Here is a 24,103-nt window from a genome sequence, read left to right on the forward strand (position 1 = left end):
TTTGTTACTCAAGTGTTGGGGTTATTTAGCGGGTCTCCATTTATCAAAGTTGCGTTTTTTTCTTTTTTTTTCCTTCTTTTACAAAAAATGATCCTTTACGGCTTAAAATGGCTCAGATGTGGAATGACTCTCCAGCGTTACCTCATTTAACGTGTGGGTATGCAAATCAGCACAGTCTGGCTGCAGCTGCTCTGCCTCAGCTCTGCTCGATCACTGCTGAAGGGCTCCGAGGAAAGTTTACTTTCCGTTTTGGCTCCATTTATGTAGGACACGGAGTCTTCTGCTCTGATGTGACGTCCAGTTGCTTTCCGCAGCCACATGTTGCTCCTTTAATGTTGCTCCCAGCAGCTAGCTCAAGGTATGTCACACATAAAACTCTAGTTTATGTTATGAGGTGTTTATCTTCTCTGGATTTTTTGACTGGCGTCTAAAACTTCTGGATGTGCTAAACGGACTCTCGACTTTTAGCCAGAGCTACAATGGAATGGTTTATATAAAAGCCTATTTGTGTGTTGAAATGGCCCAGTCAAAGTTCAGATTGAAATCCTTTTGAGGATCTACAGCAGGATATGATTAGTGATGCTCGTCATCCGGTGTGACTAAGCTTCAAGTGTTTTTTTTTTTTCTCTGTAGAATGAACAAACACACGTGGGATGCAAATGTTTTCTCATCTTTCTAACATGACAAAATGTGCAATAGTTCAAAGGGTATAAATACTTTTTCAAAGCACCGCATGTGGGTTTTGGTGGATCTGTTGGGGGTTGGAAAGGATAAGCTGAACAGACAGTGACATTCAGAAAGAAAAAAAAATTGTAACAGGAAGCTTATTTTCAAATCAGAGATAAAGTCAGACTCCATTTAACAGCGACATAATACAAAGCTTTGGCAAAAAAGGAGAAGGAAAAAAAGTGCTGAAAATCTGCATGCACAGATTGATTAGTTCCACTGCCAACTGAGAAACATCTCAACCCGTGTAACTTCACGCCCGGATCCGGTCCTACATATTTATTATAAATGCTTACTGGTGAGAAATCCACGGGTGAAGTGAGGAGGACTGACATGCCATCACACAGCGTTGACTTTGTGATGGATGTTTGATCTTTTCCCTTCAGATGGAGGAAGCAGTTCAGGCCACAGAACAGAAGAAACGCAGCCACTGGGTGGAACAAAGGACTTTCTCACTGTTTGTTTTTCTTAAAAGCTGCCTCCTTTGTAACAGAAACTCACCGCAGCGCATCCCTTCCCCAGTTTCTTTCTCGAAGATGTTTTATTTCCCCCCCCCTCCCCTCCCCTTATCAGGCCATTTGTCAGAGAGTTTTGTAAAACGCGGGTGCAGCATCGCTCCGAGCTTTTGTGTCGTAGAATTAGGCGGCGCGTAGCAGTCAATCATAAAGTGTGATGTTTTCATCTGCTTTAATCTATTTAGCTCCAGTTTGCCATGCATTTCTCTGTTGGCTTTTATGAATGGTGTGTACGCTTCCATTATGCCACAAATGATTTAGCGGGGCGGCGGGCTCCTTGCTCACCGCTGACGCTCCCGACGTTGCACGACGGCTTTATCAGAGCAGGAGCCGGGAAGCCAAGTGCTCATATTCTGAATAACGCCTTTAGCTCTGATAAACATTCTGCTGCCTCAGCATCTTGCAGGGATTGAGCAGCTCTCAGCCTCTCGCTCCTGAGAAGCGGCATTATAACCCGACGCTTCCCCCAGAGTCCTTGTGATGAAAGAGACCAGCAGAGACCGGTCAAGTATCCAGAGTAATACTTCCGCTCCCCCCCACATCCTAATCCTTCCTTAGAAAAATTCCCGACTGCTGCACAAAATGCCACAAAACTTCCACGGCGATGAGGAGAGGAGCCATCACCTGGCATCGGCGCGCCGTTCCCGCCGCGGTTCAATCCCTTTAAGTGGCTGTTTGGTGGGAGATATCATCGTAAACAGCCGAGACCTCCGGTTTTATTAAACATAAAAGGCTTTTACAATCTGTGTTTCTGAACTCCCCTTTCAGGTGAAGTGATGTAAGAGAGGAGGTCATGGAGGTCTCCTGATCTGATCTCATAGATGAGAACAGTTCATTTTTTATCCCCCTCTCTCATTCTTTCATGTTTTTCTTTTTCTCTCTCCAGACTATGAGAAGATGTTCGGTACCAAATGCCATGGCTGCGACTTCAAGATTGATGCCGGCGATCGCTTTCTGGAGGCCTTGGGCTACAGCTGGCATGACACGTGCTTCGTCTGTGCTGTAAGTCATTTTGATTGATTCGACTCCTCTCTTCGGCCCACATCTCCCCATCTGTCCCCGTCCAGCCGCACCTGAACAATCTGCCTCTTCCCTCGGTTTTTGTCCTTTAACTTGTCACCTGCTGTCTGTCTCGCGATCTCCGGCTCCCGCTCATTTCTGTGAGGGGAAAACTCCCGAGTCGAGTAAATAACATCTACAATCTCTGCCCTGTTGAAAACGGTGCACTGGTGAAGTCTGTCTCCTCTGCCCTGGTTTCTCAATCTGTCTCTCTGTCTTCTTTCATCTTTTAAAGCTCTGCCAAATCAACCTGGAGGGGAAGACGTTCTACTCGAAAAAGGATAAGCCCCTGTGCAAAGGCCACGCTTTTGCTCCGGTGTAAGACAGCCGGCTACACCTTCAGAGGAAGCAACGCATCTCCCTCCACCTCCTCTTTATCCCACCCCGCCCTCCGACAAACTCCACATCCCGTCCTTTGCCAGCCACACACACACACACACACGGAGTTGAGCGCAGGCTTCTTTTCTATCCCGCAGACTTTGTTTTTATACGCCGAGCTCAACGCTAGCTTCACACACACAGTCCACCTCGCTGCCCGCAAAGACGAAAGCTGCACTGCAAAACTGGATGCAAGCAAGGAATTATTTCAACTCCGTGCCTACTTGATTTTTATCTAAAAATGAAAAAAAGTCGCTCTTGTGTTTTTTACCGAGATTCATTGCAATCATCCTCAATCTTTGTGAAGTGACATCGGTGGTCTAAAGGAGTCAGTGAGCCTGTAGTAATCACACACCTGCAGTGCCCTTTAATGTGATGGGAAGCAGTCAGGCAGCAAAGGGGGGGAGGGGGGGGCTGCTGCTTTCTGCCTGATTGGACCGAACCACCAACCCCTCCTCCTCTTCCTCCTCAAGAAGCATGAAGTGCTGCAGGTTCCACCTCAGTGCTGACAAGTCGGAGCCAATAGATGAGAATGTTTGACGGTGAAATCCTTAATTGGTCCCATTTTAAAATGTCACAGATGTGTTTAATGGAGAACCTCCATAATGTAAAGAAATTCCCCTTTTCACATTTCCAAGCCGAAAAGGGAATCAAACTCTAATTTTTTCTTTTCATCGTGACATAATATCACGACACCTCATTACTTTAGCTCCATACCATGTATTTAAACTGCTTCAGATCTGGGCTGCATGTGTTTATAGCTTACATTTTCAAATAAAACTATTTACTTAACCCACAGAAAAGACTGAGGCGCTTCTTTTTGTTGTGTTTTTTTTATTTTTTTTTATTAAAATGTTAAACCCAAACTTTTTCAGTAGGTCTTGATGTGTTAAAAAAAAACAAAACATTTGTTTCTTTGTCACATGGCCTTGATGGGTTGCTTCAGCATTTAGTATTTATTGTTCAGTATAAAATATTTTCCAAATATCTTGCAGCCTTAACTTTTGCCTTCAAAGAGCTTTGGGTTTATTTTTTAACCAAATCATCTTTGCATTTCATACCAACTATCTTGAATACATTTATTGTTCTCTTGTGAATCAGTTTATTTCTCTGTTTGGTATTTTGATGAATATTGAAGATAATAATTAATAATAATACTGCATTACATTCTAAGAATTTTGCACCATATTAGGCTTGACTATAGATCTGATCCCTGAATGTGAGCAACCTCCTGCTGGATTATTAACCACGTTCTCTCTGTGTATGGGAGATGCGATTTGACCTATGGTTGATATCAATTGTTGCCTGGAGACTTTTATTGTGCAACAATAATCACAGAATGGAAAAGTACAAAATGTGGAAGGCAGAAAACGCTGAGCGCCCTTTGTAGTCGGTTATTTAAACCGAGAGATTTTCCAAACGACGAATAGCTGAAACATCCAAAATAACAAATGGAATCACTAAGACAGAGAACTGCGCAGCGTCTCTGCAACGAGAACCGAATTTAAACTCGGCGGTCCGTTCTGAAGTGGAAATTTTGTGCTGACCTTGCACATTTGTTGCACAAGTGTTCTTTACTCAAAAGTAACTTTTTTTTTTTTTCCTCCAAAATATAACACTGTTTATGTTGGAGGTTTGTTGAAAAGTAAAAGACGTCATCATTTGCTTCTCGGTTACAGACGTATCCCTGATTGTGACCGGCTGCCTTCTTGTCTAATAGTCATCTATGTGAGCTTTGCTTTGCTCCGACTTCTCAGTTTTATTGCTTCTGCACCAAGCTATTGTTTTAGACATGATAGCAAAGTTAAACCATCAGATGCTGAGGTTTTTTTTTTTTTTAAATTGGCTGAACCTTTCAGCTTAAATGTCACTAATTTCAACCCATCGTTAAAATAGTGGCATGGATGTTTTGGGATGGAGACAAATTATCTGATGACAATGAATGAATTATCCTTTAAAAAAAATCTTGGATGAATATGTTGACTGCCTATGCGTAATATTATAATTTCATTTTCTGCAAGTGGAAACTGCTGCTGACTTTGCAGAAATTGCTGACGTGGGTGAACATGGATTTGTTTCCGTTTCTGCTTTAACTGGGACTGAATGTTTTTGCTGGACTTGGAGAAATTAAGCAAAATATAACATAATGAAAGTCTTAATAGTTGTTTTAAGACGACCTGAACACATGATCTTTTTTTTTTATTATTATCCGTTTTAATGTAAAGAATCCAGTCCTTGATGTAACAATATATAATTTATTTACAACAATTTCCGATTGAATTACTATACATAGGTTTTTGAAATGTCATAGATAGATATATATACATAAGGCCAAGTAAATACTTGAAAGCACTTAGAAACGAATTTCCAAAATTCTACCCACAAATCCATAACATTGTCCAAAAGTACAGAAAATCTCCCTTAGCAGAAGTTTTCCACTGCCACAAAAGTTTTGACAACAGTTTACATTGACGATAAGGAACACAAAAGGTTTTTTTTTTTTGTTAAAAAAAGAAAAACTCCAAACAAAGAAAACAATAGAAGGATTATACAATTGCATAAGCGCTGTGGCATGTAATAAATACAGCATTTTTGACTTGCAGAAAGGCAAGGGACATTGAACCAAGGAACTAAATAGAAAACCATTCACAAGTACAGAAGTCTATTGTTCTTAGTTCAAAAAAGAAAACCGTTCAGTCAGTGACAGGGAGGTCTGCACACACACACACACACACACACACACACAACACACACACACAAACACATACTTAAATATGCGCACGTCCTCCACACCGAATAGTAATGAGTGACAAAGAATACAGTGCCGAGATGCATCACAGGGTGAACTGACAGCATAAACCCTCGAACAAAGCATTTGTGTTACAGACACGGCGGGTCTTCCACAGAGCTATCAGTCTGAGATTTTATCATGAAGTAGCCGGCGTTCATCACACTGTAAGTGCAGATGTGCTGCGTGACTCAGATGTGAAGACAGATGCTGTGCAACATCACTGAAAATGTGCTTAGGCAACACATCCAAGACGATGACGAGGGTGCTAAAACTTCCCGAGCTACAGTCTGACTGTACAACTACCGCGGCTCATTTCCTCCCCCTGAACATGCTGCTGCCTCGACGGCGTCCGAGGACTGACGTCCTCCGGCGATTAGCCTCGCTGACTCACCGAGAGCGTCGGCGACTGCTTCCACCTTTGTGTTTAAATGCTTTCCAACAAGTGGCGGGAATGAAAAGACCCAGGATGAGAGCGAACAGAAACGTCCTGCGAAAACGGCCTCTAAACCCTTAACACTGCAAATCACTGCTAGATCGCCAAAGAACAGGATATAGGCAAACACGTCACGGTTTTTAGACTTGACAAATGTTGCGCCAGTTAAGTGTTGCGTTCTTCTTTTTTTTTCTTTTTTTTTTTTGGCTTCATATTAAAATATAATTTACATTTGTTTACAAAGTGATCAAATTATGCATCGACTTTCAGAAGAAAAAGAATACAACAAAAAGCTAAACGATGGTAAACTGACTGATTCTGCAAGTACAAACGGTGTCAAAACGGTTCTGATGGATACAATATGAGGATGTGGTGGACTCAAATGATATTCCTAAAACTTTGGTTACCAACTCTGCTGATATACAGTATGCAAAGTGACAGCACGTGGCTGGTATAGAAAAACTATTTACATATTACAATGTGGCGATGATTGGGCGTAATCATCTTTGTTGTTTTTTTCTTTGAGGGAATAATCCAAGGGTTCTCAAAAAGGTAACATTGGATTTTTATGGCATCTTCATATAAAAAGGGGTTGAAAGTGTTTATAAAGGGGTGGAAAGATCTGAGTTGCCATGGGAAACACAAGTTTTAAACCCGGTGAAAGAAAAACAGGTGCTTTTTTTGCTCCTCCCCCCTTTTTTTTTTTACGAAAGAAAAACGTAAAGGTACATTCCAGATATCTGACAATCGCAAAAGGAATCCGTTGAAGTTTAAAGGCTGAGACACGGATGGCGGGATGGAGAAAGGGCCTTTCCTTCCAGCTTTAAACAGACAGCTTCACATGCAACCCTGAGGCAGACAGAACTATGGCTAGTTTGGGATTGCTCACACCGTCTGTGAAGTGCACTGCTCAACCTGTGGGGTTTTCATCGAGCTCTGTTCATGACTTGACACATCCATTACTAAGAAATTACTGTGGAAATTAATGCAAAAAAAAAAAAAAGGGAGAGAAAACACACACTTTCCAGCGTTGCTTTGGACAAACAAAAAGACTGAATTTTTGACTGAGAGACGGCTCGTCTCTGATGTGGAAATACTGTTTGCCGCGCGGCAAATATTGAATTCCCACCAAAATTGCTTTATAAATAACATAAACAAAGCTGCACAGTTATCCCTTTCGACGTGACTAATCTCGTGACAATTTTGAAGAATTTGTTTTCAGAGTTTTCTGTGGCAAAGTGCGCTACATTATTCATGTAGTTTAATAACCCTTTTTTTTTTGGCCAATGTTCGCGTGCTGGAGAATGAATGTAATCAAGGAGGTGAAAAATGTCACTTTTGACGACATTCGCTGTTCGCATAAATGCAGTGAGAACGCCTCTTAGCGCTTATGGCTCCTTCATTAGCTGAGAAATCTAAAACGCACAAAAACAACAACCTAAAAAAAAAAAAAAAACCGTAACACGATGAACGATCAGAGTAGGGTACTGCACGAGATGAAACAAAATCAAAGGACTTCATTCTCAGAGTGGAGATGCACTATAACTGACTGCTCTCCTAAAGAAGAAAGGTTCCAACCACACACACGTATTGATTTCGAAGCAGAAAAAGCTGCGAAGCGTCTCGCTGAATCAAGATGTCTAGATGTTACATTCACAGTAGTGATACCGGCTGGACTAACACAAAAAAAAGAAAAAGAAAAAGCACAGACCGTGATGAGACGGGACTTCTGGGGCATACAATCTGCTTTCAAACCTGCAGCGTGCAGGCGGTGCTACGCGCCGTCGTGGTCGCTCACACGCAGGACAACGTGTCTGAGATAATGTCATGGTCACCTGCCAATTGCATATTTCACCTGAACTGACTGACCGGCCCTCCTTGTTATTCCGGGTGTAACGCAGGTTTTTCCGAACCAAGTTCATAAAAGATTGAGAGGAATTTGCAACATCGGCTGTAAGTTAGAACATTGCATTTGCATATTGCTCCTTCTTAGCTCGCTGAACAAAAAGTGAAAGTGATATCATGTTTAAAATATCGTAAAACCTTCTGACGGGAACGCACGACTCAGCCTTCGCCCTAATGAAACCCGTCGTTTACAGACGTCCCTTACTGTTTTGGGGGTGTGAATAAAAGGACACGATCCTAGACAAACTTTCCGCTATTTCCTAAAAATAAAGAAGAGACACATTGGGACAGCGCTGCTCTTTGTTTCCAGCTGCTCTTAGTGTTATGTCTGCATGTTGCTGTGTTCTGCACCAGTCTCTCTCTCTCTCTCTCTCCTTCTTCTTCCTCCCTCTCTTTTCTCTCCGTTGCTGGGTTAGCATTCGCCGTCAGAGACTAGGAAAATCATGGCCTCCTGTTTGCCGATGTCAGCCATGACCGTAGCCAGCTGGTTGATGTTGCCGCTGTGGAAGTGCTGCGCCTCCCACAGGTCCAGGATCACAGAGGTCGGGCTCGCTTTGGATGCAAAGAAACTCATGTGTCTGCGGAGCAAAGGAGACGAGAGGCAGAGGATAATGAGAGATCAGAAAAGGCAGCTTTGCATTTTCTCTCCTTTGGAGAAGTCGTAGTGAGAGAGAGAGAGAGAGAGAGAGAGAGGAAGAGAGAGAGAGAAAAACCTTTTCAGCTGATATTTTGTGGCGCTTCTGCGGTTTTTGTAGCTCTGTCAATGTCAGCTTTTGTTCTGCACCACGGCACTACATCCCAACCAGTTCTGCCTCTTGAAGCTGAAACCAAATCCAAAATAGCAAATGTGGACCAATGTGTTGGCCTTCAATGCCGCATCTCAAACTGAAAAGATTTTTGAAAAGCCCAACCTTTGAGTACATGTATTCAGTCAGCACAAAATTATTATAAATAAATAAAATCCCCATTGGCACAATTTTTGGTCCTCCTAGCCCTCTTTTAAAATACAGTTTCAACAAACCTCTACATAGTAATCCAAGTACTTTTCAGTCATATAGCATCTTTCACAGATAAAAAACTGCAACGTGCGTCGCAAACACAGAGAATGCTAATTTTTGCCAATTTTCTGTCCTACCATAGCAAACACACGCCGGGAGTTTCCTAATCACTTCTGCGTCTTTAACTGCTTTGATCAGGTGGGATCAACAGCAGGAACCTTTTCCACACAGTAGTTTTCCAGCACCATTTATTTCCTCACTGCTTCTACTCTACATTTACAAGGAAAAAAATAAAGAAATCACCGGGGTAGACGGGAACCTTTGGGTGGAGTTTTGGAGAGGGAGTGCTAAGGATGTGGAATTTCACATGAATAAATATCCTCAGTTCATATTTTGTTATCTTTAGCTGTCAGTTTTAAATCACTAACACATGGCTACAAATGAAGCAGTAAATTCATTTTTTTTAAGGGCACAGTCAGAGGAAATCATGGTAGAAACAACCAGGATAAATGAAAATTCTTGGTGTAATAGTCCAAACTTGCCTTGAGATCCACCAATAAACACTCCAGGTTGAGTTAGCTTGAAGCAAATAATGAACACTTGAACCATCTTATTGTGATAGGAGGAGCTGTGACACTGTGTGATTTCATTTGGGTGTTTCTGCTCCACAGACTGCCTTGTTAGAGTGCATGGCATTGTGAAATCTCTGAAATGAAAACCTTAAATAAGGAGTATTATGTCAAATTGACTTTTTCCTAGCTTTATACAGCGTGGCAGCCATTCACCCACAAATCACCGCTCCTCTTTGGAGCTTGAGTCCCTTTGCTGAGTTTCTCCCCGCACAGCTCCATCAGACTAGCGGCAGCAGCAGTTAGCAAACACCTGGTGGAACTGCACACCTGCTGAGCTAATTGTACAAACTACATCTCATCTGCTAAACACGCTAGGAAACACCTTAATGGAAAGGCATTGTCGGAAAGAGACGGAGCTTCTTAAAGAGACGAAAGCCAATTGTGAAGTCAGATTTCTGATGATATTTTGTCACCTTCCCAAAAAATAATGGTTTCAGTCATTAAGATGACTTAGGCCGTTATTTTAGTGAGGTGACGATTTGATACATGCAGCATTTTCATAACAGCTGAAGGTAAAATAGTTACTTGAGTGTGCTATAAAATGTCCCTATGTGCCTTTAAATAAAATTCTGGCGGGCCATCGGGTCTTTCAGCTTTGAGATTGATCCAAACTATACGGCCCAATCAACACGCTACTAGACATCAGACATGAAACCAGCCTCTTTCCATTTCAGTCCACAGGCCTAATAAATCCTGTGATGTGAGTTGAATAAAAGAGAGATGTCTCTCGCTCTAAATGAGAGGGAGAGATTGTACTCCCAGTCTGTGAGAAGTCACATTAGGGATAAAACTGCTGAGATATTGACAGAAGAGGCTTCTGCAGAGTAAGACTACCAACAATGATGTCACCTAATCAGGATTTTTCTTCTTGACTGAATAAATGTAACGCACGTTAAAGACTGCTTTCTCCCTTATGTTGCTACTCTTCCAAGAAAAAAAATAACTAGTTTTAAGACTTTTTTTTTTTTAAAAAAAACAACTTTAACAATAGCGAATTTGTCCACGTGTGTTAACTGCGTAGCCTTCACCGCTTTTTATTTGATGCTGCAATTGGCCCCCAAATCTCATACGGCAAATCCTATATGAACTTTTGACAGTTAAGTCGGATGTGACCTTTTTCGTCTTAGGCGCGGCACCTTCCTCGATCAAACCCAATCAATGACAACAAAGCGGTGGCCCCGGCCGGCTGCAGTTTTGATGTCGTGCGGGACCTGATCCCCGCAGTAGCTGAAGACGCTTGTTTGATTTAAAAGCCTTTTTCTGTTCTCCAAATGTCCAGGGTCTGCACGTATGACATTAAAAGAGCAACACACACTCTGGAGTGTTTTATTTATTTATTTATTTTTTTTTGTAAGGGAAGAGACAGACAATGAGATGCGTTTTAGAAAAGCCAGAGAGTCTGTTGTTTCCTCGCGTCTGCCTGCTGGAGCGTTTCGTTGACGGCTACGAACATGTGACTGCTTTGGCTGTACACGCAGTGCCGACAACACTGTGTCATTTCGGTCCAGCTGGATTTTATAGCGCAAACGACTTCCTGAGAACAACAAAGGCAAGTGTTGGTCATCAAAAAAAAAAAAAATCTAGAGATGAGCTTCTGTGTCATTAACCAGATTTTAAAAAAAAAAGAAGAAGAAGGAAAAAAAAAGAAAAGCAGCCTGGCGTCCAACGCGTCAGCCGTGCTTATTCACCTCGCTGTGTGAAACCCCGGCTTATCTTGTGCAGCTCAGACACAGACGTTAGCTCGGTCTTGGGAGAGAGAAAGATCAAATAAAAGGTTCTTGGCATTTTAAGTTTTATTGATCGGTCCTGTTCCGCTTGGTCTGAACGCTTTACGCAGTCAGAGACAAACACAGAAATACAGCATGACAGAATGCCAAGCAGCTGCCGCCTTTTCAGGAAAACATGTTGTTAAGGACAGATCAAACAACAAAGAAGTTGTTCCTTCCTTAGGACCTAAATGAGAATTGATTATGTTGAGCTGAACGTCGCTAATTAAACCTGCAGCGCATCAATTCCAGGCTGGAATTAATTGGGGTAAATAAAGTTGATTGGACAAATTAGGTGCTCCTATTTGATTTCATTACGAGGTAGAAATTAAATTGGCGGATAGGGGATCAATGTCTGGCCTCACTCTGTTACAGATGCTTCGGTGATAAAGTACAGTAACCGGGAGAACAAATTGGACTGAGGTCGGCACAGATCCAAAACTATTCCATCTCTGTTTTTTTGTTGTTTTTTTTTCCCTTTTCTTTTCGGTCGCTGATGGGCAGCTAGCTTGCAGCCTTTCCAATTACAGCTGTTAAGCAGGATGTCGCAGCCAGAAGTTTAGCGGCAGACTTTAAGCTGCTTACCTGTTTCTGAGGGAAAAGGGAAGACAGGGGTCATGTTTTCTTGGAGGAATGATAGCTGTATCCATCAAGTCCGCATTAATCCCATAATGTTAGCTGAGTCGAAAGAGGATTAGTTTGCTAAGGCATTACCTTGTTTACCTGAACTTTAGAGCGAACATGGATGCACTTCACGTTCATTGATGGTCAAGAGTTTTACAAATACAGAGAAAAAAAAACAAAAAAAAAATGAAACTCCGGTTCTGTTTTCTAAATGCAGTGCTGGGCTTTTCGACATTGTGTCACATAAAAATATACAAATATTTTTTTCTGGATTTTATGTACAACTGAGTGCATGATTATGACCTAAAATGAAAAAAGAAAGTTGGTTTCACATTTTTTTTTCTTTTTACAAATATGAATTTTAAAAGCATGGCAGTCATTTGATTCTGCAGCCTTTCTGAGTTAAATACCTTTCATTGCAACAAACTCCAGATGACTCCAAACACTCATGAAGAAAAGCATTCCCAAACCATGAAGCTACCCCGGCCATGTTTCACCGTGAGGACAGTTTAAAATTTAAAATCTTCTAATACCTTTAAAGGTTACTCCTTTTTACACTGATGTCTAACATTTCCACAGAAGAAGTCTGCATATCTGGGGACGCGCTTTATAGGACTCTTTGCACGTTCTCTGATGCTCAGATCGGGTGATCGGATCACGTTTTAGATCATTACAAAGTTTGCATTTACCTTTCAAGTTTAAGTCTTTGTGCTAGCATTCTCCAGTCTGCTCCGTTGGGACAGGGCGCATCCAGGCTGCCGCAGATCTTCTGTCTGATGAGATACGGGATCTGAAAGGCGCTGGGCCCGGCCAGAGCCGTCGCATTACTGTCCATTAGCAGGAACTCGGAGTCCAGACCTCGCGTGTCCTGGTGAGAGCGGCCGAAAGACACAAGATACACACACCTTTCTAAGCTCAGCACCGAAAACGGCCTGTGTGTGTGTGTGTGTGTGTGTGTGAGTAATCGAAACGCGAGATCGCAGCAGTTGCGTGCTCCGACTGTTACCTTGGCAATGTTAAAGTCGAGGGCAAAGCTCTGGCCCTCCCCCTCCACCTGCCACACGCACAGCTGGCAGGTGAGCTCGCAGGTGCTGAGGCTGAGCCGCTCCAGAGTGAACGTGCAGTGCAGGTACCGCTGGGAACCGTTCCAGATGTGGTAGAACGGGATCTCCTGCGGAAAAAACATTGCAGCGGCACAGTCAGGGCCGCGTGTCTGAAACAGGGCCGCCCACCTGTAACACGCCGAGATTATCATTAATTACGCTGGCATAAACTGCGGTCATTAGGTGAAAATGGCTACAGGAGTGAAAGGGAATACATTTGCAGTTGCTGACAAATAGCATCTTGAGCAGCAGTTAAAAGATGACTGGCTGAGGATTACAGAAAGTGTCAAACTTGGAGCTTAAATGCTATGTCTGGATCACGGTTTCCTCTTTATCCTTTTTTTTTTATTTCCTGCAACTACACAGCTCTAAATGATGCTAAACATGAAATACGCCAAGGGGCACGGATACGTACACATGTATGCATAACAGCTTGGAGTGTATCTGCTCTGATAGAGCTACGGTACAGTGTTTCGCCGAATTTATTAAGACTGACAATTTCAACATTTTTATTTCTGTTGCTCCATATTCATGCCTCATTTACATAACCCAGGAGAAGCAGGGTAGTAATGCTGTGGGAAAAAAGGAGAAAGTTTAAAAGAAAAAAAAAAAAAACCCTTCCCACTTTCCTCCGAGTTCAACTGCTAACAAGACCTCACTTGGAGAGTCAAGTGGGCCTGCAGTGCACGACGCCGACCAAATGGGGGCACTGTTACCCAGTCGGACCATCGGAGGGCGGTGGGCGAAGCACGCAAACGTCTTCAAGCGGCTCCGGGGAGAGCAAAGGTCTTTCTGACTGTGCTGCTGAGCGGGGAACAACACTTCCAAATGAACAGGCGCAGTCCAGAGAAATAAGCCTCTGCTCTGGGTGCATTGTTGCAGCCCCTGCTTGCTTGGCACAGCCTGCGCGCTCTTTAGGGACCCGGTGCTCAGTGCTTACATAGTTACAGCCAGAACATTTTCTAGCCCCCCCACCCCCCACCCCCTTTGAATAGCCCTTGTGTTGCCATCGCAGGACTGCAAGGTTGCTGGCTGTGCAGGAAAAGAGAGCCGTGGAGGAGGAGAGAGGGCTTCCAAAAAAAATTCAGCCTGCAAACTATTTACATTCTGCTCCATATTTCATCCGAGCTCCCTTTGAGAGCAGCAGCTAGTTTAATCAATAAGATTGCACCTTTGGGTTAGAGCACGCACACACACACACTCACACACAGCTCTCATATACACGCTATTAAAACATGCACACAATATAATACAATAAATTAGTGAACTACTTGGGAAGATTTAGGAAAAAATAGACACAAATAAGCCCCTCGCTTTGAGTGGATACTGAATACAAGTTGGTCTAGAACAGGCCTAATTAAAAATTTGAGCCAAGATAAAAACACGTTTCCACAGAGAATAACAGGCCATTAAAATTAATTAGTGATAACAAGTTGCTTCTAAATAATGTAACAATCTAATTCAACAGCAAAAGTAAAGAAATCTTCTAAAACACGTGTCAAACTCAAGGCCCGGGGGTCAAATCTGGCCTTTGGTAGTTTTGAATGTTGCCCTGTATAGACTCCAGAGTCCAAGTTACATAAATCGGTCCCTCCAGTTTCTCGCGACTCCACGGTTGTAAAAATTCACGCAAAATCAACAGACACCGGCATTGTTTTACGGACATTGTTGCGAATTTTATGCAAAAAATGGCCAAAAACGTTGGATTTAACTCCCACCTGCAGGTGGCAGTGTTCCTTACTTTTTACTTATTTTGTGCATGTAACAAGAAGCTGCATTTATACAAAAGCACAAATATTGTAAAACTCAACATTGTTTAATTTTACGAATGCAGAGTCAGATCTCCAATAACATTTGAACAGTTTGGGTTTCATCAAAACATCCTGGCACAAACCGGCCCATGAGCACATTCGTGATCTCGTTACGGCCCATAAAGAAAGAGTTGGACACCCCTGCTCTAAAAGCTGATTCACTAATTTGACAGATTTAGTCAGGCACCAGAATTACATTTCCTGTTCCCCGCTCCCCGTCCAGAGCGACCCCCGCCCAACACACCTGGTAGCCGGCTAGCAGCTTGCTCCTCCAGTGCGCCTGGGGCATGTCGTGGATGGAAAGGCGCAGGTTGTGGTAGCTGTCTTTGAAAAGCAGGACGTGGGGCTCGTCAATCAGCCGACCCCCGAGCTGCCTCTCCATCTGCATCACCTCCTGACGGGAGAGAAAGTGGCAGAGAGAGAGTTATCAGCAACATTCGCCGTCAATAACCATGCAGGTGCAGTGGAAACGTGTACAAACAATCTATAACCCATAACAGCTCGCACTTTGTTTCTCACTCGCATGCAGAACCGTTGCATTGGAAAGAAGAGTTTATCCACTCACACGCTGGCAGAGATAAAAAGGACATCACATCAAGCCTATTGAAAACTTGGACTCGTACAGACACGCACACAGAGCCTGACACACACACAGCACCAGCCTGAGGCAGGGGTGTGGAACATCTTAGGCTCGGGATATTGTGTTCCTGTATGCAGCCCCGAAGATTGGACCAGCGTGTCTCCGCCGAGCTTTTGTGTCCCCCCAACAAGGCTTAAGCCGTGCCTCAGAGTTTGCACGGCCGGCTTCCGGCTACAGCATTTGCATGCAGCCGCTGCACCCCCCCCAGTCGGCCGGCTACCTGGGCTGTGATTAAGTAAGTGATCGAGCCATTAGTCAACCGCTCATTGTTCTCGCATGGTGAAACTCCTTAATTTCATTTTTGTTTTTGTGCCAGGAGAGATTTGTAGATGCATGCTTAATATTTTAATCTCAGTGGGACTTGCTCAGTGGACCATTTGTCGCCATCCAAATGACCATCTGGAATGACATGATAATATCCGCAACATCTTCCTCAGATTTAATTTTATTCGATTTTAGCTGGATGCTGTATGAATCCCTAAAACTGATTTTTTCCCCCCCCAAATATTCTGTGGTACTACTTATTAAATTAGGGCTTTGCATATCTTCTGTGTAAATATAATAGTTTACAAGACTTTCAGCTCCCAGTCCATTTTGTTTAGTTTTGCATAAATTCACAGAATCACCATGAATTGACTGCATTTTTAACCCTGTCAGGATAAATGGATCTTTTAGACAGCGGTAACAGGAATAAAGTCTGAAAATACTAATATTTTCAGACTACCCAATTTTCTTTCCCCCCCCCCTCCATTTCTTAAACTTAAAAACAGATTCCACGAATCCCTCGTCATTTCCAGACAGTGAAGTAACTTTGATTAAAACAGCAATAAGAAAAAATAAAATAAAAAAAAAAACAGGCCTCTGAAATTAGCAAAGTGAGCAGCGTTTCCAAAGAAGATGTGTTATTTGAATCTGTCTGATTGGTGAATAAGATGGCAGCAGGAGGGAAAGCAGCCAGAATGAGCCTCAGAGTCTCACAGATAGACGCATCTGAAAGACGACGGCACCGAACGAGAGACGCGCGTATAGACGGCGGCCATATGCTGAGTGCGACATGCCAGAATGTTTGCCCGTGGTTGTGATTTCAGCAAAGACATCTAATTAAGGAGGAGAATGGCTGTAATTTCTGTGCTCACAACACTGATTCGATTTTCTGCCCCTTTCCTCAGGAATAAGCCAGACTGATTCCAATTATAATGGGAAGGAATCTGTTAATTATCCAGTTGGAATCTCTACCTGCTAAACTCGACGTCCTTCACCGAATGGGCAACTCCGGGTTCAAGCAGGGGAGCCGAGCATTCATGTTTAGTCAACGCGTTGTTAGTTTCCGTCTTATCTTCTCTACGTTGCGCCGCTTGCTTTGAGTCATCCTAATTATTTGCTTTAAATTTTAATGCATGATTATTTAGCTGGAATGCGCTGCCTTTGTGATGCTACCGAGCTCATTCTTGCAGAGAGGGGAGGTCGGACATTGGCTCTGAATGAAAGCATTGAGGTCTAATGAGTTAATAACAGAGGGCAGTGCTTTCTCCACTGAAAAGCCCCCCTGCTATTATGTCTCTTAAACATACAAAAGGCACATTATGCAGGCTTCCAAAGAGGTTCATTTAAACAGTTCTTAAGCACGATTATTTGTTGGTGGGGGGAAGATTAGCATTGCAGATTAGCTGTAGGGCTTTGATCGGGTTTTGACCTATAGGCACCGATCTATAGGTCCGCTTGCAGGAGAAAGAGCGCAGAATGCCAATTATCTTATTACCAACATCTCACTGCAGCAGCGAATACTAAGTCGAAATTGGAGCAGTTTGTCAGTTTAAGCGCTGACATGCAGGAATTACAATCAAAACGGGACTCTGCAGTAACACACAGCACAGCGTGACGCGCCTCCTCCGCCTTTTAGGTGTGGCCTCCCACTTAGCTGTAGGTCAGTTCATTCCTCTATTCTCAGTCAGCCCACATGTCGCCATTTTTCCCTTCCTACTGTAATCCGAGGGAGGGACAGATTATTGGCAGAACTCGGTTATTCCAAAAACGAGTTGATAATAAATGATTACGTGTTGTATCTCCTGTTGGCAGCTGGAGTCCAGTGAAAAATAAAGCGTGACACATCACTCTGAGAACTTGAGCTTTAGATAATCATATCAGGAGGGAAAAAAAAGTATTTAAAAAAAGTTCTTGTATTTCAGTTTTTTTTTTTTTTAAACAACTGGGGCCAATTTACCTTTGACTTCAGTGAATAAATAATTAAGAGCAAGGCTGCAGGTTACTTGGAAATTGGATTGATTGTGTCAGGTGTGTGTGTGAGACTTCATCCAACGGGCTGAATACATTATTGGCATTGCAATATTCATAACTAGGAAATAACGTCGAACAAATGCTGCATTCCAAACAGTCTCTAGCGAACATTTGGATGATGATGATGATGATGATATATTGTGCAACTCTTGCTTTGAGGCTCCCTGTTTTTGGGGGAAAAAAAAAAAAAAAAAAAGTCCATCTGAATAAAATTTGGATTCGTTTGCAGGATTAAAACGTTACTCAAGTTTAAGCTCAGACTTTTTTTAAAGGTACAAAAACGCTCGTCAGGTTTGTTGGCATTTGTGTATTAGTTTATTTCTAAACCAAATAGCCTGGAGAAGATGGCTTCTTTTTCAAACAGGATTTTTAAAACATGTACAAAACAATCAGAAACCTGTTCAAACTTCATGCTGCTTATGTGTATTAGGGGCCTGTGAGTGTGTGTGTGTGTATCTGTACAGGATTTCAACATATGTTGTGGACTAATAGCCCTCTTTACGCCCCATTATCCTGATAACAAATGGCAGTGTGAACTGGCTAATACATGAGGAGCTAAAATTGACCACGCCATTTACTCCTTCTGAGCAAAAACAATGCATGCTTTCGAATATGCTTATCCAATCACACATTAATCACCTTGGAGCTGATTTTGAGTTCATTCGCATTCTCTTCAACTATAAACACGTGGAGCAACGGACGCATTAAGATGCATGAGATGAGCGAGAAATTCAAGAGAGAAGCTCCCTTTTGTTCTGAGGGAATAAAAAAAAAGAAGAAAAAAAAAAGCTCTTGGTGTGTGTGTGTGTGAAGACTGTGAATTCAGAGTCCAATAGAGCCAAGACCACCCCGGCATTCAACGAGCCTGGCTAAAGAGAGCAGGATGGAGCGAAGATGGAGTGAAAAGAGCACGAGAGACAGAGGGAGCTTAACATTTGTGTCTCCAGGTCACTAAAGTGGCCAGCTTTAGCAGGAGAGATAACAGGATTACTGCAATCACGGCCAAAGTTTTCTATGACTTCAACCCTTTTCATTCCCACTCCCTTCACCACTCCTCCTCGCTCCGTTCCCCCCCTCCCCCCCCCCTGTCCTGCTGGCATAGACCGGAGCTGGAACTGTGATGGACTGGGGCCGGGCTCCACTGGGAAACAAGAGACACTCGTACAGCTAATCTCCTCAGCCTGGTGCTGACAGAAAGAGGTTAGTGGCTGCACCAAATTTTCTCTTGCAATGAAAAAAACTAAACAAAACAGTCAACTGTCAGGAAAAATAAATAAATAAATAAATAAATAAATAAATAAATAAATAAATAAATAAATAAAGCTAAACAAATCAAAAGTATTAGCAAAGCTCTATAATTTGAGACTTGCACAAAGCTGCAGCTTTTTCTTCTCATTGGAAAGGTCAAGCTCTTGGTTGTGGTCTTCTCTTGTACTGGCTTTGTGTATAATAAACTGATTAACTTAACCAGCTCTGATGGGGATTACGAGCTGCGTTTGATCAGTTAATTAGTCAAGCTACATGCTGTCTGAGACGCAGAAGCTGTAATACCCTTATAAACTCTCACCCAACCCTCTACTAATAGCAACACTGTGCCCTCGTGTCTAAAAATGTGCCTTTGCGGGGCCTATCCATTTCCAGAGCAGCTCTTTTCAGGCAAATGTATTTGTTTATAGAGAGTAGGCTGGCTATGTGGGCTCCATAAATCTGTGTATTTGTCAGCAGGATGTGACAGGCTTTTCCTCTCTGACTCAGAGTCTATCAGTCTGAGCTCCAGTGGCCGTGCCCGCTACAGTCAACTCTGATTAATAACTACAAATAGAAGGGACTTGTCTGCTCAGAAATAAATGGGGACTGTATTTGCTTGGGAAAAGATGCACATTTCTGCCTGATAAATCACAGAGGAGGATGAAAGACAACGGCAAGACGGGAGCACAGAAATATAATGTAGGAACAATTTCTCAGCTTGGCTCGGTAATAAAGCTGACTGCCTTGTTTTACTTAATGCCACCAATTACTCGCATGTGCTCTTCTGTCTCGTCTCTCCATCGCTCTGTCTTATCTATATGTATAATTTATTTATTTATTTTTGCTAGAATATCTGTGACTTTTCTGACGGATGGATTAAAAAAAACCTGTTTGTATCACACTCTGCACATGCTTCCTCTCCATCTCTGACACATGAAAGCAAAAGTCTCCTCCTCAGATGTACTTGGCTGCTCTAGAGGTAGCAAAGAAAGACATAGTGGGAGCACATAAACAGTTTACAAACCTGTGAAAACGAAAATCACAATAATCTCCAGAGGTCAAACGACGCACGTGGGAATCTGCGGGCAATTATCTAACCAGTGTGACACGCAAATAAACATCCAATTTATATACATTTTACAATCACTGCATGGATAGTAGTGACATGTTTTCAGACATTTTAGATATGTGGGGACGACACGGAGTTAAATGTTCAGAGTTTCTGCAGGTTACATTTTTGTAGCATTTCATTGTGCACTGAAGCATTTTATAAACTGTTGAGATCAAATGATTCTGTGTTTTCCTTCTATCTCTTTTAGCTAGCTGCACAGCTAAAGCTAAAGCTAAAGGAAACGACATGTTGGGAAACCCCTTCAAAGCTAGGATTAGAGGATATGACACACTAGGGAATGCCGGCTTTATGGCATAGCTTGTATCGAGGTTAACAAAGGAGATCACAAAGTGTTCTTGGGTGCCATTTTGTTCTGCAGACAGCATGAACTATGGACCAGCTGTATTTTGGTATTAATAAACAGAATTCATGAATTCAACTCACTGACTCTTCTTCAACCTCATACATCAAGAATTTAGCATGGGGAACGGATCAATTCCAGACAAAACATAATTGAAGAATTTAAAAATGACAAATTTGGGATTTCTCTTGAAGTCAACTTGTGCACGGTCAGTGTTTCACCTGCAGGGGTAGTGGTCTTAGTTTAACATCAACTGTAGGAATCAGGGAGTCGGTAACAAGATATGAAACTTCAGCCTGGTTGATTTTGAGTATTTAATTCAAAGGTGGGGAAAATGGACAGTAACAATAACGAGGGCTGAGTCCTGCTCTGCAGCAGAACCTTTGTGGTCCAAGATTGGCTTAAAAGGGAACCGAGACCATAAACACACAGATCCTGTCCTGTCACAGTTTCACTGACAGACTGTATCAGAAAACATAATCATTTTTATTAATCCGTGACACTATCCAGAGGAGACTCAGTTCAAAAGCAGATTTCTGCCATCCTAGAGCCACTGAGCCATGCACAAGCTATTTGATACATTTCTGCAGTGCTGCCACATTTGCATAAGACACTTACTGACAAAAAGTCTGTGGTTATTAGGTTGGAGAAGTGTGTGGATCCACAGGGTGTCACTAATTATCTTCCATGCGAGACAGGTGTTGCATAACAGAACATGTTCCACCCATAAAGTGAATAAAGGACATCCGCTTGAACCGCTATAAAGTTCACTTTGTTTCACTGCATTACATTCGCTTCGGATACTAACTCTGGTTGAGCTTTCTGCACATGCAAAAATAATGTGGCGTCAGGTTCGTAAAGCAGCGTTCAAGTAAATAAAGTGGCATTCAAGATAAAGTTGTTATAATCTGCTGTGGAGCCGTCTCCACCGGGACTTTCTGTTAGATCAACTCTACTGAGAACTTTAGTCTCTTTCTGCAAACTGAGGATGTTTGGACTCCTGTCTACAACAGATAAGATACTGACAAGTGGTAACCCCTGCACAGAATCCCACTTAAAAAAAGAAAAAAAAAGAAACACCCTATAAGTCTAAAAACTACAATCATATATTAGCTGCAGGGAAGATATTAGCTTCTAACAGAACCTCACTTCACAAACTCTGAGCCACTCATTCATTATGTGAATAAAAACTAAGATTAAAATACTTGTTTTCCACTTTAACCTAGTCTTTTCATATGCATTAATTTTTAATCACGATTACTAAAGCTCAGCATGTACATTTATGTCATTTATGTACATTATGCAAGTGTAAAACAAATGAAAACAAAAAAAAAAATTCCCTTTAAACTCTAGGATTTTAAAATGTTTATATGAACCAAGTTTTATGGGGATGCAATTAAAAATTGACCACAGGGATGTTCTTTCATTTAACCATTACTATTTGACCAAGAAGCAGAGAACACACATGACCTTAAATATGAAAATATTAAACTAGGAACATATTATGATGCATAAATATGAATTTGAAATCATGTGATTATACTATTTATTTTATTTTATTTATTTGCATAAAAATCCATGTGAAAGTTCAGAATATGTCAGATTTTGGTCCTTTTGAAGATAATTTTGAACATGGCACTGCAGAATTAATGTAAAAACTCTAATATGTTCCATGCAAGATGCTAAAAGGTACTACTAATTATGTTTTTATAAAAAGCAGAACAAAGCAATAAATAAAGTATTAGCTAATTAGCAAACTCATTGTGGCTAAACCAGGTGGGAGTATGAGGTTTATAGAAATTTAGTAATAAAGTTCTGGAAAAGCTAAAATGTGTGAACTAAGAGGAGCGTCTACACAATGTAAAGAGAAAATATCTTAGCAGTTCATATAAAAGCAGACAGTTTGCTAAAGTTAAGCCGCATGAGTGAAGAAATACGAAAAAAAAAATTGTTGAATTAAAAGCTCACGATGATCCCTCAAAAGTCCAAACGCATTTCCCCTCCTTACAAAAAAAAAATAAAAAATCTTATTTGTGCTTCAACCTCTGAAAAATAAATCCAACAGAATGTGGGTGGCTTCTAAACCATTGTTCATGTTTGGGTTTTTTTGTTCTAAAGCACAACACTTGACTCCCAAAACGCAGACATGTGGGCGTTCGGGAATAACGCCTAGGTATCGACAAACCCAAAGATAATTTTGTCATCGCTCTGCTGTTCTGTGAAAAACATCCTCGGTTTTTCTATCCTTTGTACACAAGTCTGCGTGTGAAATGCAGAGCATCTCGGGTAAATTTTCCCTTCCTGAAGAGACACCTTCGTTTGCACCTTTCCGGTTAATTAGACGTTGCTGATAGCTGTCTGTGTGCCGGGCTGAAGGCTCGGTTCACCGCAGGTGCTTTTCTGTCAGTCGCGACATGGCGAAACATCAGTGAGGCTCTCCCACCGGTCTAGCTGGGAACAACCCGAGTGCACAGTGAGGGCACAACCAAACGGCGGTCATGTCGCCTCTGCTGCTGTGCCAGCCTTGGCTGGGCCCATCAAGTGTGGGACACACATTAAATATTAACTTAATTGGTCCCCGCAGAGCCCTGCTAACATATGGCAAGCATCAGACGGAAATGTCACCGTTTCCCCAGAGCTCCCGTACACTTAGGATCAAAGACAATACCATTGGTTCTAATCTGCTGTAATAGTGAGATAAGAGTGAGGCAGGCTTAAGTGTGGGATGCATGTGTGTGTGTGTGTCATCCTCCCTGATGGAGCCTTGTCAGAGCAGACTGACAGCCAGCGATGGAGGGAACAGCTCAGCCTTCTTTTTAGTCTCTGCAGTTTTCTTGCTTCAGAACAGCTTTTTTTTCCCCCCTCCCACTGCCCACTGAACTCCCTTTAGAAGTACAGCTTGCTTAATTCTTGGAAACCTGCCTGAAAAACAAGGTGCTGTAGTCCTGTCAGAACATTCACATATAGTGAAGATGTACTACAGACTAGTACATCCACAGCTACTCCACTGTGCCACCTACTGTGGCATGCTACACTTAACTCTAATGGCAGCCCGAGTGAGGGACTAATCATAAAAGGTGCATTTTAAAGATAGTGATTAGTGATTAGGCCCGACCTCTCCGGGGAAGTTTAATCTCCACTCAAAGTGGTGAATGTACTCGCCAAATGAGCTGCTCCCTTTGTAATAGCACCAAGAGCAGCGTGGAGTCGAGATTACTAAACAGTGAGGGCTGCGCTTTAAATCACTCACTAAAAACTACAAAGCCCCGGAGACGCCGTGGCTTACCACAGAACCAGGTTGGTGTGAGAGACGGGCAGCTAATGCACTCAAGGGCGTCGGGGGAGACGCGGAATATGGCGAGCGCGAGTGCTGAAGTCAACAAGCTCAGATGTCCTTTTCCTGGCTGAGAGAGGCAGAACGAGAGCTAACTAGAGGAAAGGGCGGCGAGAAAGAGGGGTTTTTTTGGCCTCTGAAAGCCTTCCTGCATCCAGTGCTGAACACACAAGGTCACTGCAGCAGTAATGCTCGAGCAAACTGCCACCACGTTAACTGATGATCTGACTGCCGGCGAGCGTATAGCTTGACATCCATCAAACAAATAGTTGTTGGATTTTTTTATTTTTTCTTAAATGTGCCAAATTTCTCACACGTTGCATTAGAAGAACTGTAAAGGCTTTAAATGGATTTAAAAGTGAAGAAAGAGAGA

The 24,103-nt window shown here is 42.4% G+C and overlaps 2 protein-coding genes across 6 annotated transcripts in view; one reads left to right on the top strand and one right to left on the bottom strand.

Annotated features, from left to right (window-relative positions):
• The window catches only part of pdlim7 (PDZ and LIM domain 7), a 36,649-nt gene extending 33,173 nt beyond the window's left edge, over positions 1-3,476 (top strand). For all 3 annotated transcript variants that reach the window (XM_015055766.1, XM_015055764.1, XM_015055765.1), the window contains exons 10-11: positions 2,128-2,243; positions 2,536-3,476. In XM_015055766.1, the coding sequence (XP_014911252.1) occupies positions 2,128-2,243; positions 2,536-2,622 (203 nt within the window). In that variant the 3' untranslated portion in view covers positions 2,623-3,476. The remainder of the gene's footprint in view (positions 1-2,127; positions 2,244-2,535) is intronic.
• Positions 3,477-5,184: 1,708 nt separating this feature from the next.
• Positions 5,185-24,103, bottom strand: part of unc5a (unc-5 netrin receptor A) — a 60,743-nt gene continuing 41,824 nt past the window's right edge. For all 3 annotated transcript variants that reach the window (XM_015055791.1, XM_015055793.1, XM_015055792.1), the window contains 4 exons: positions 14,986-15,135; positions 12,834-12,998; positions 12,517-12,695; positions 5,185-8,385 (listed from right to left, as the gene is read on the bottom strand). In XM_015055791.1, coding sequence (XP_014911277.1) covers positions 8,220-8,385; positions 12,517-12,695; positions 12,834-12,998; positions 14,986-15,135 — 660 coding nt within the window. In that variant the 3' untranslated portion in view covers positions 5,185-8,219. The remainder of the gene's footprint in view (positions 8,386-12,516; positions 12,696-12,833; positions 12,999-14,985; positions 15,136-24,103) is intronic.

Source organism: Poecilia latipinna, unplaced genomic scaffold (genome assembly GCF_001443285.1).
Source record: "Poecilia latipinna isolate Pla-1442-1.1 unplaced genomic scaffold, P_latipinna-1.0 Scaffold1335, whole genome shotgun sequence".
Classification (NCBI taxonomy): Eukaryota; Metazoa; Chordata; class Actinopteri; order Cyprinodontiformes; family Poeciliidae; genus Poecilia; species Poecilia latipinna.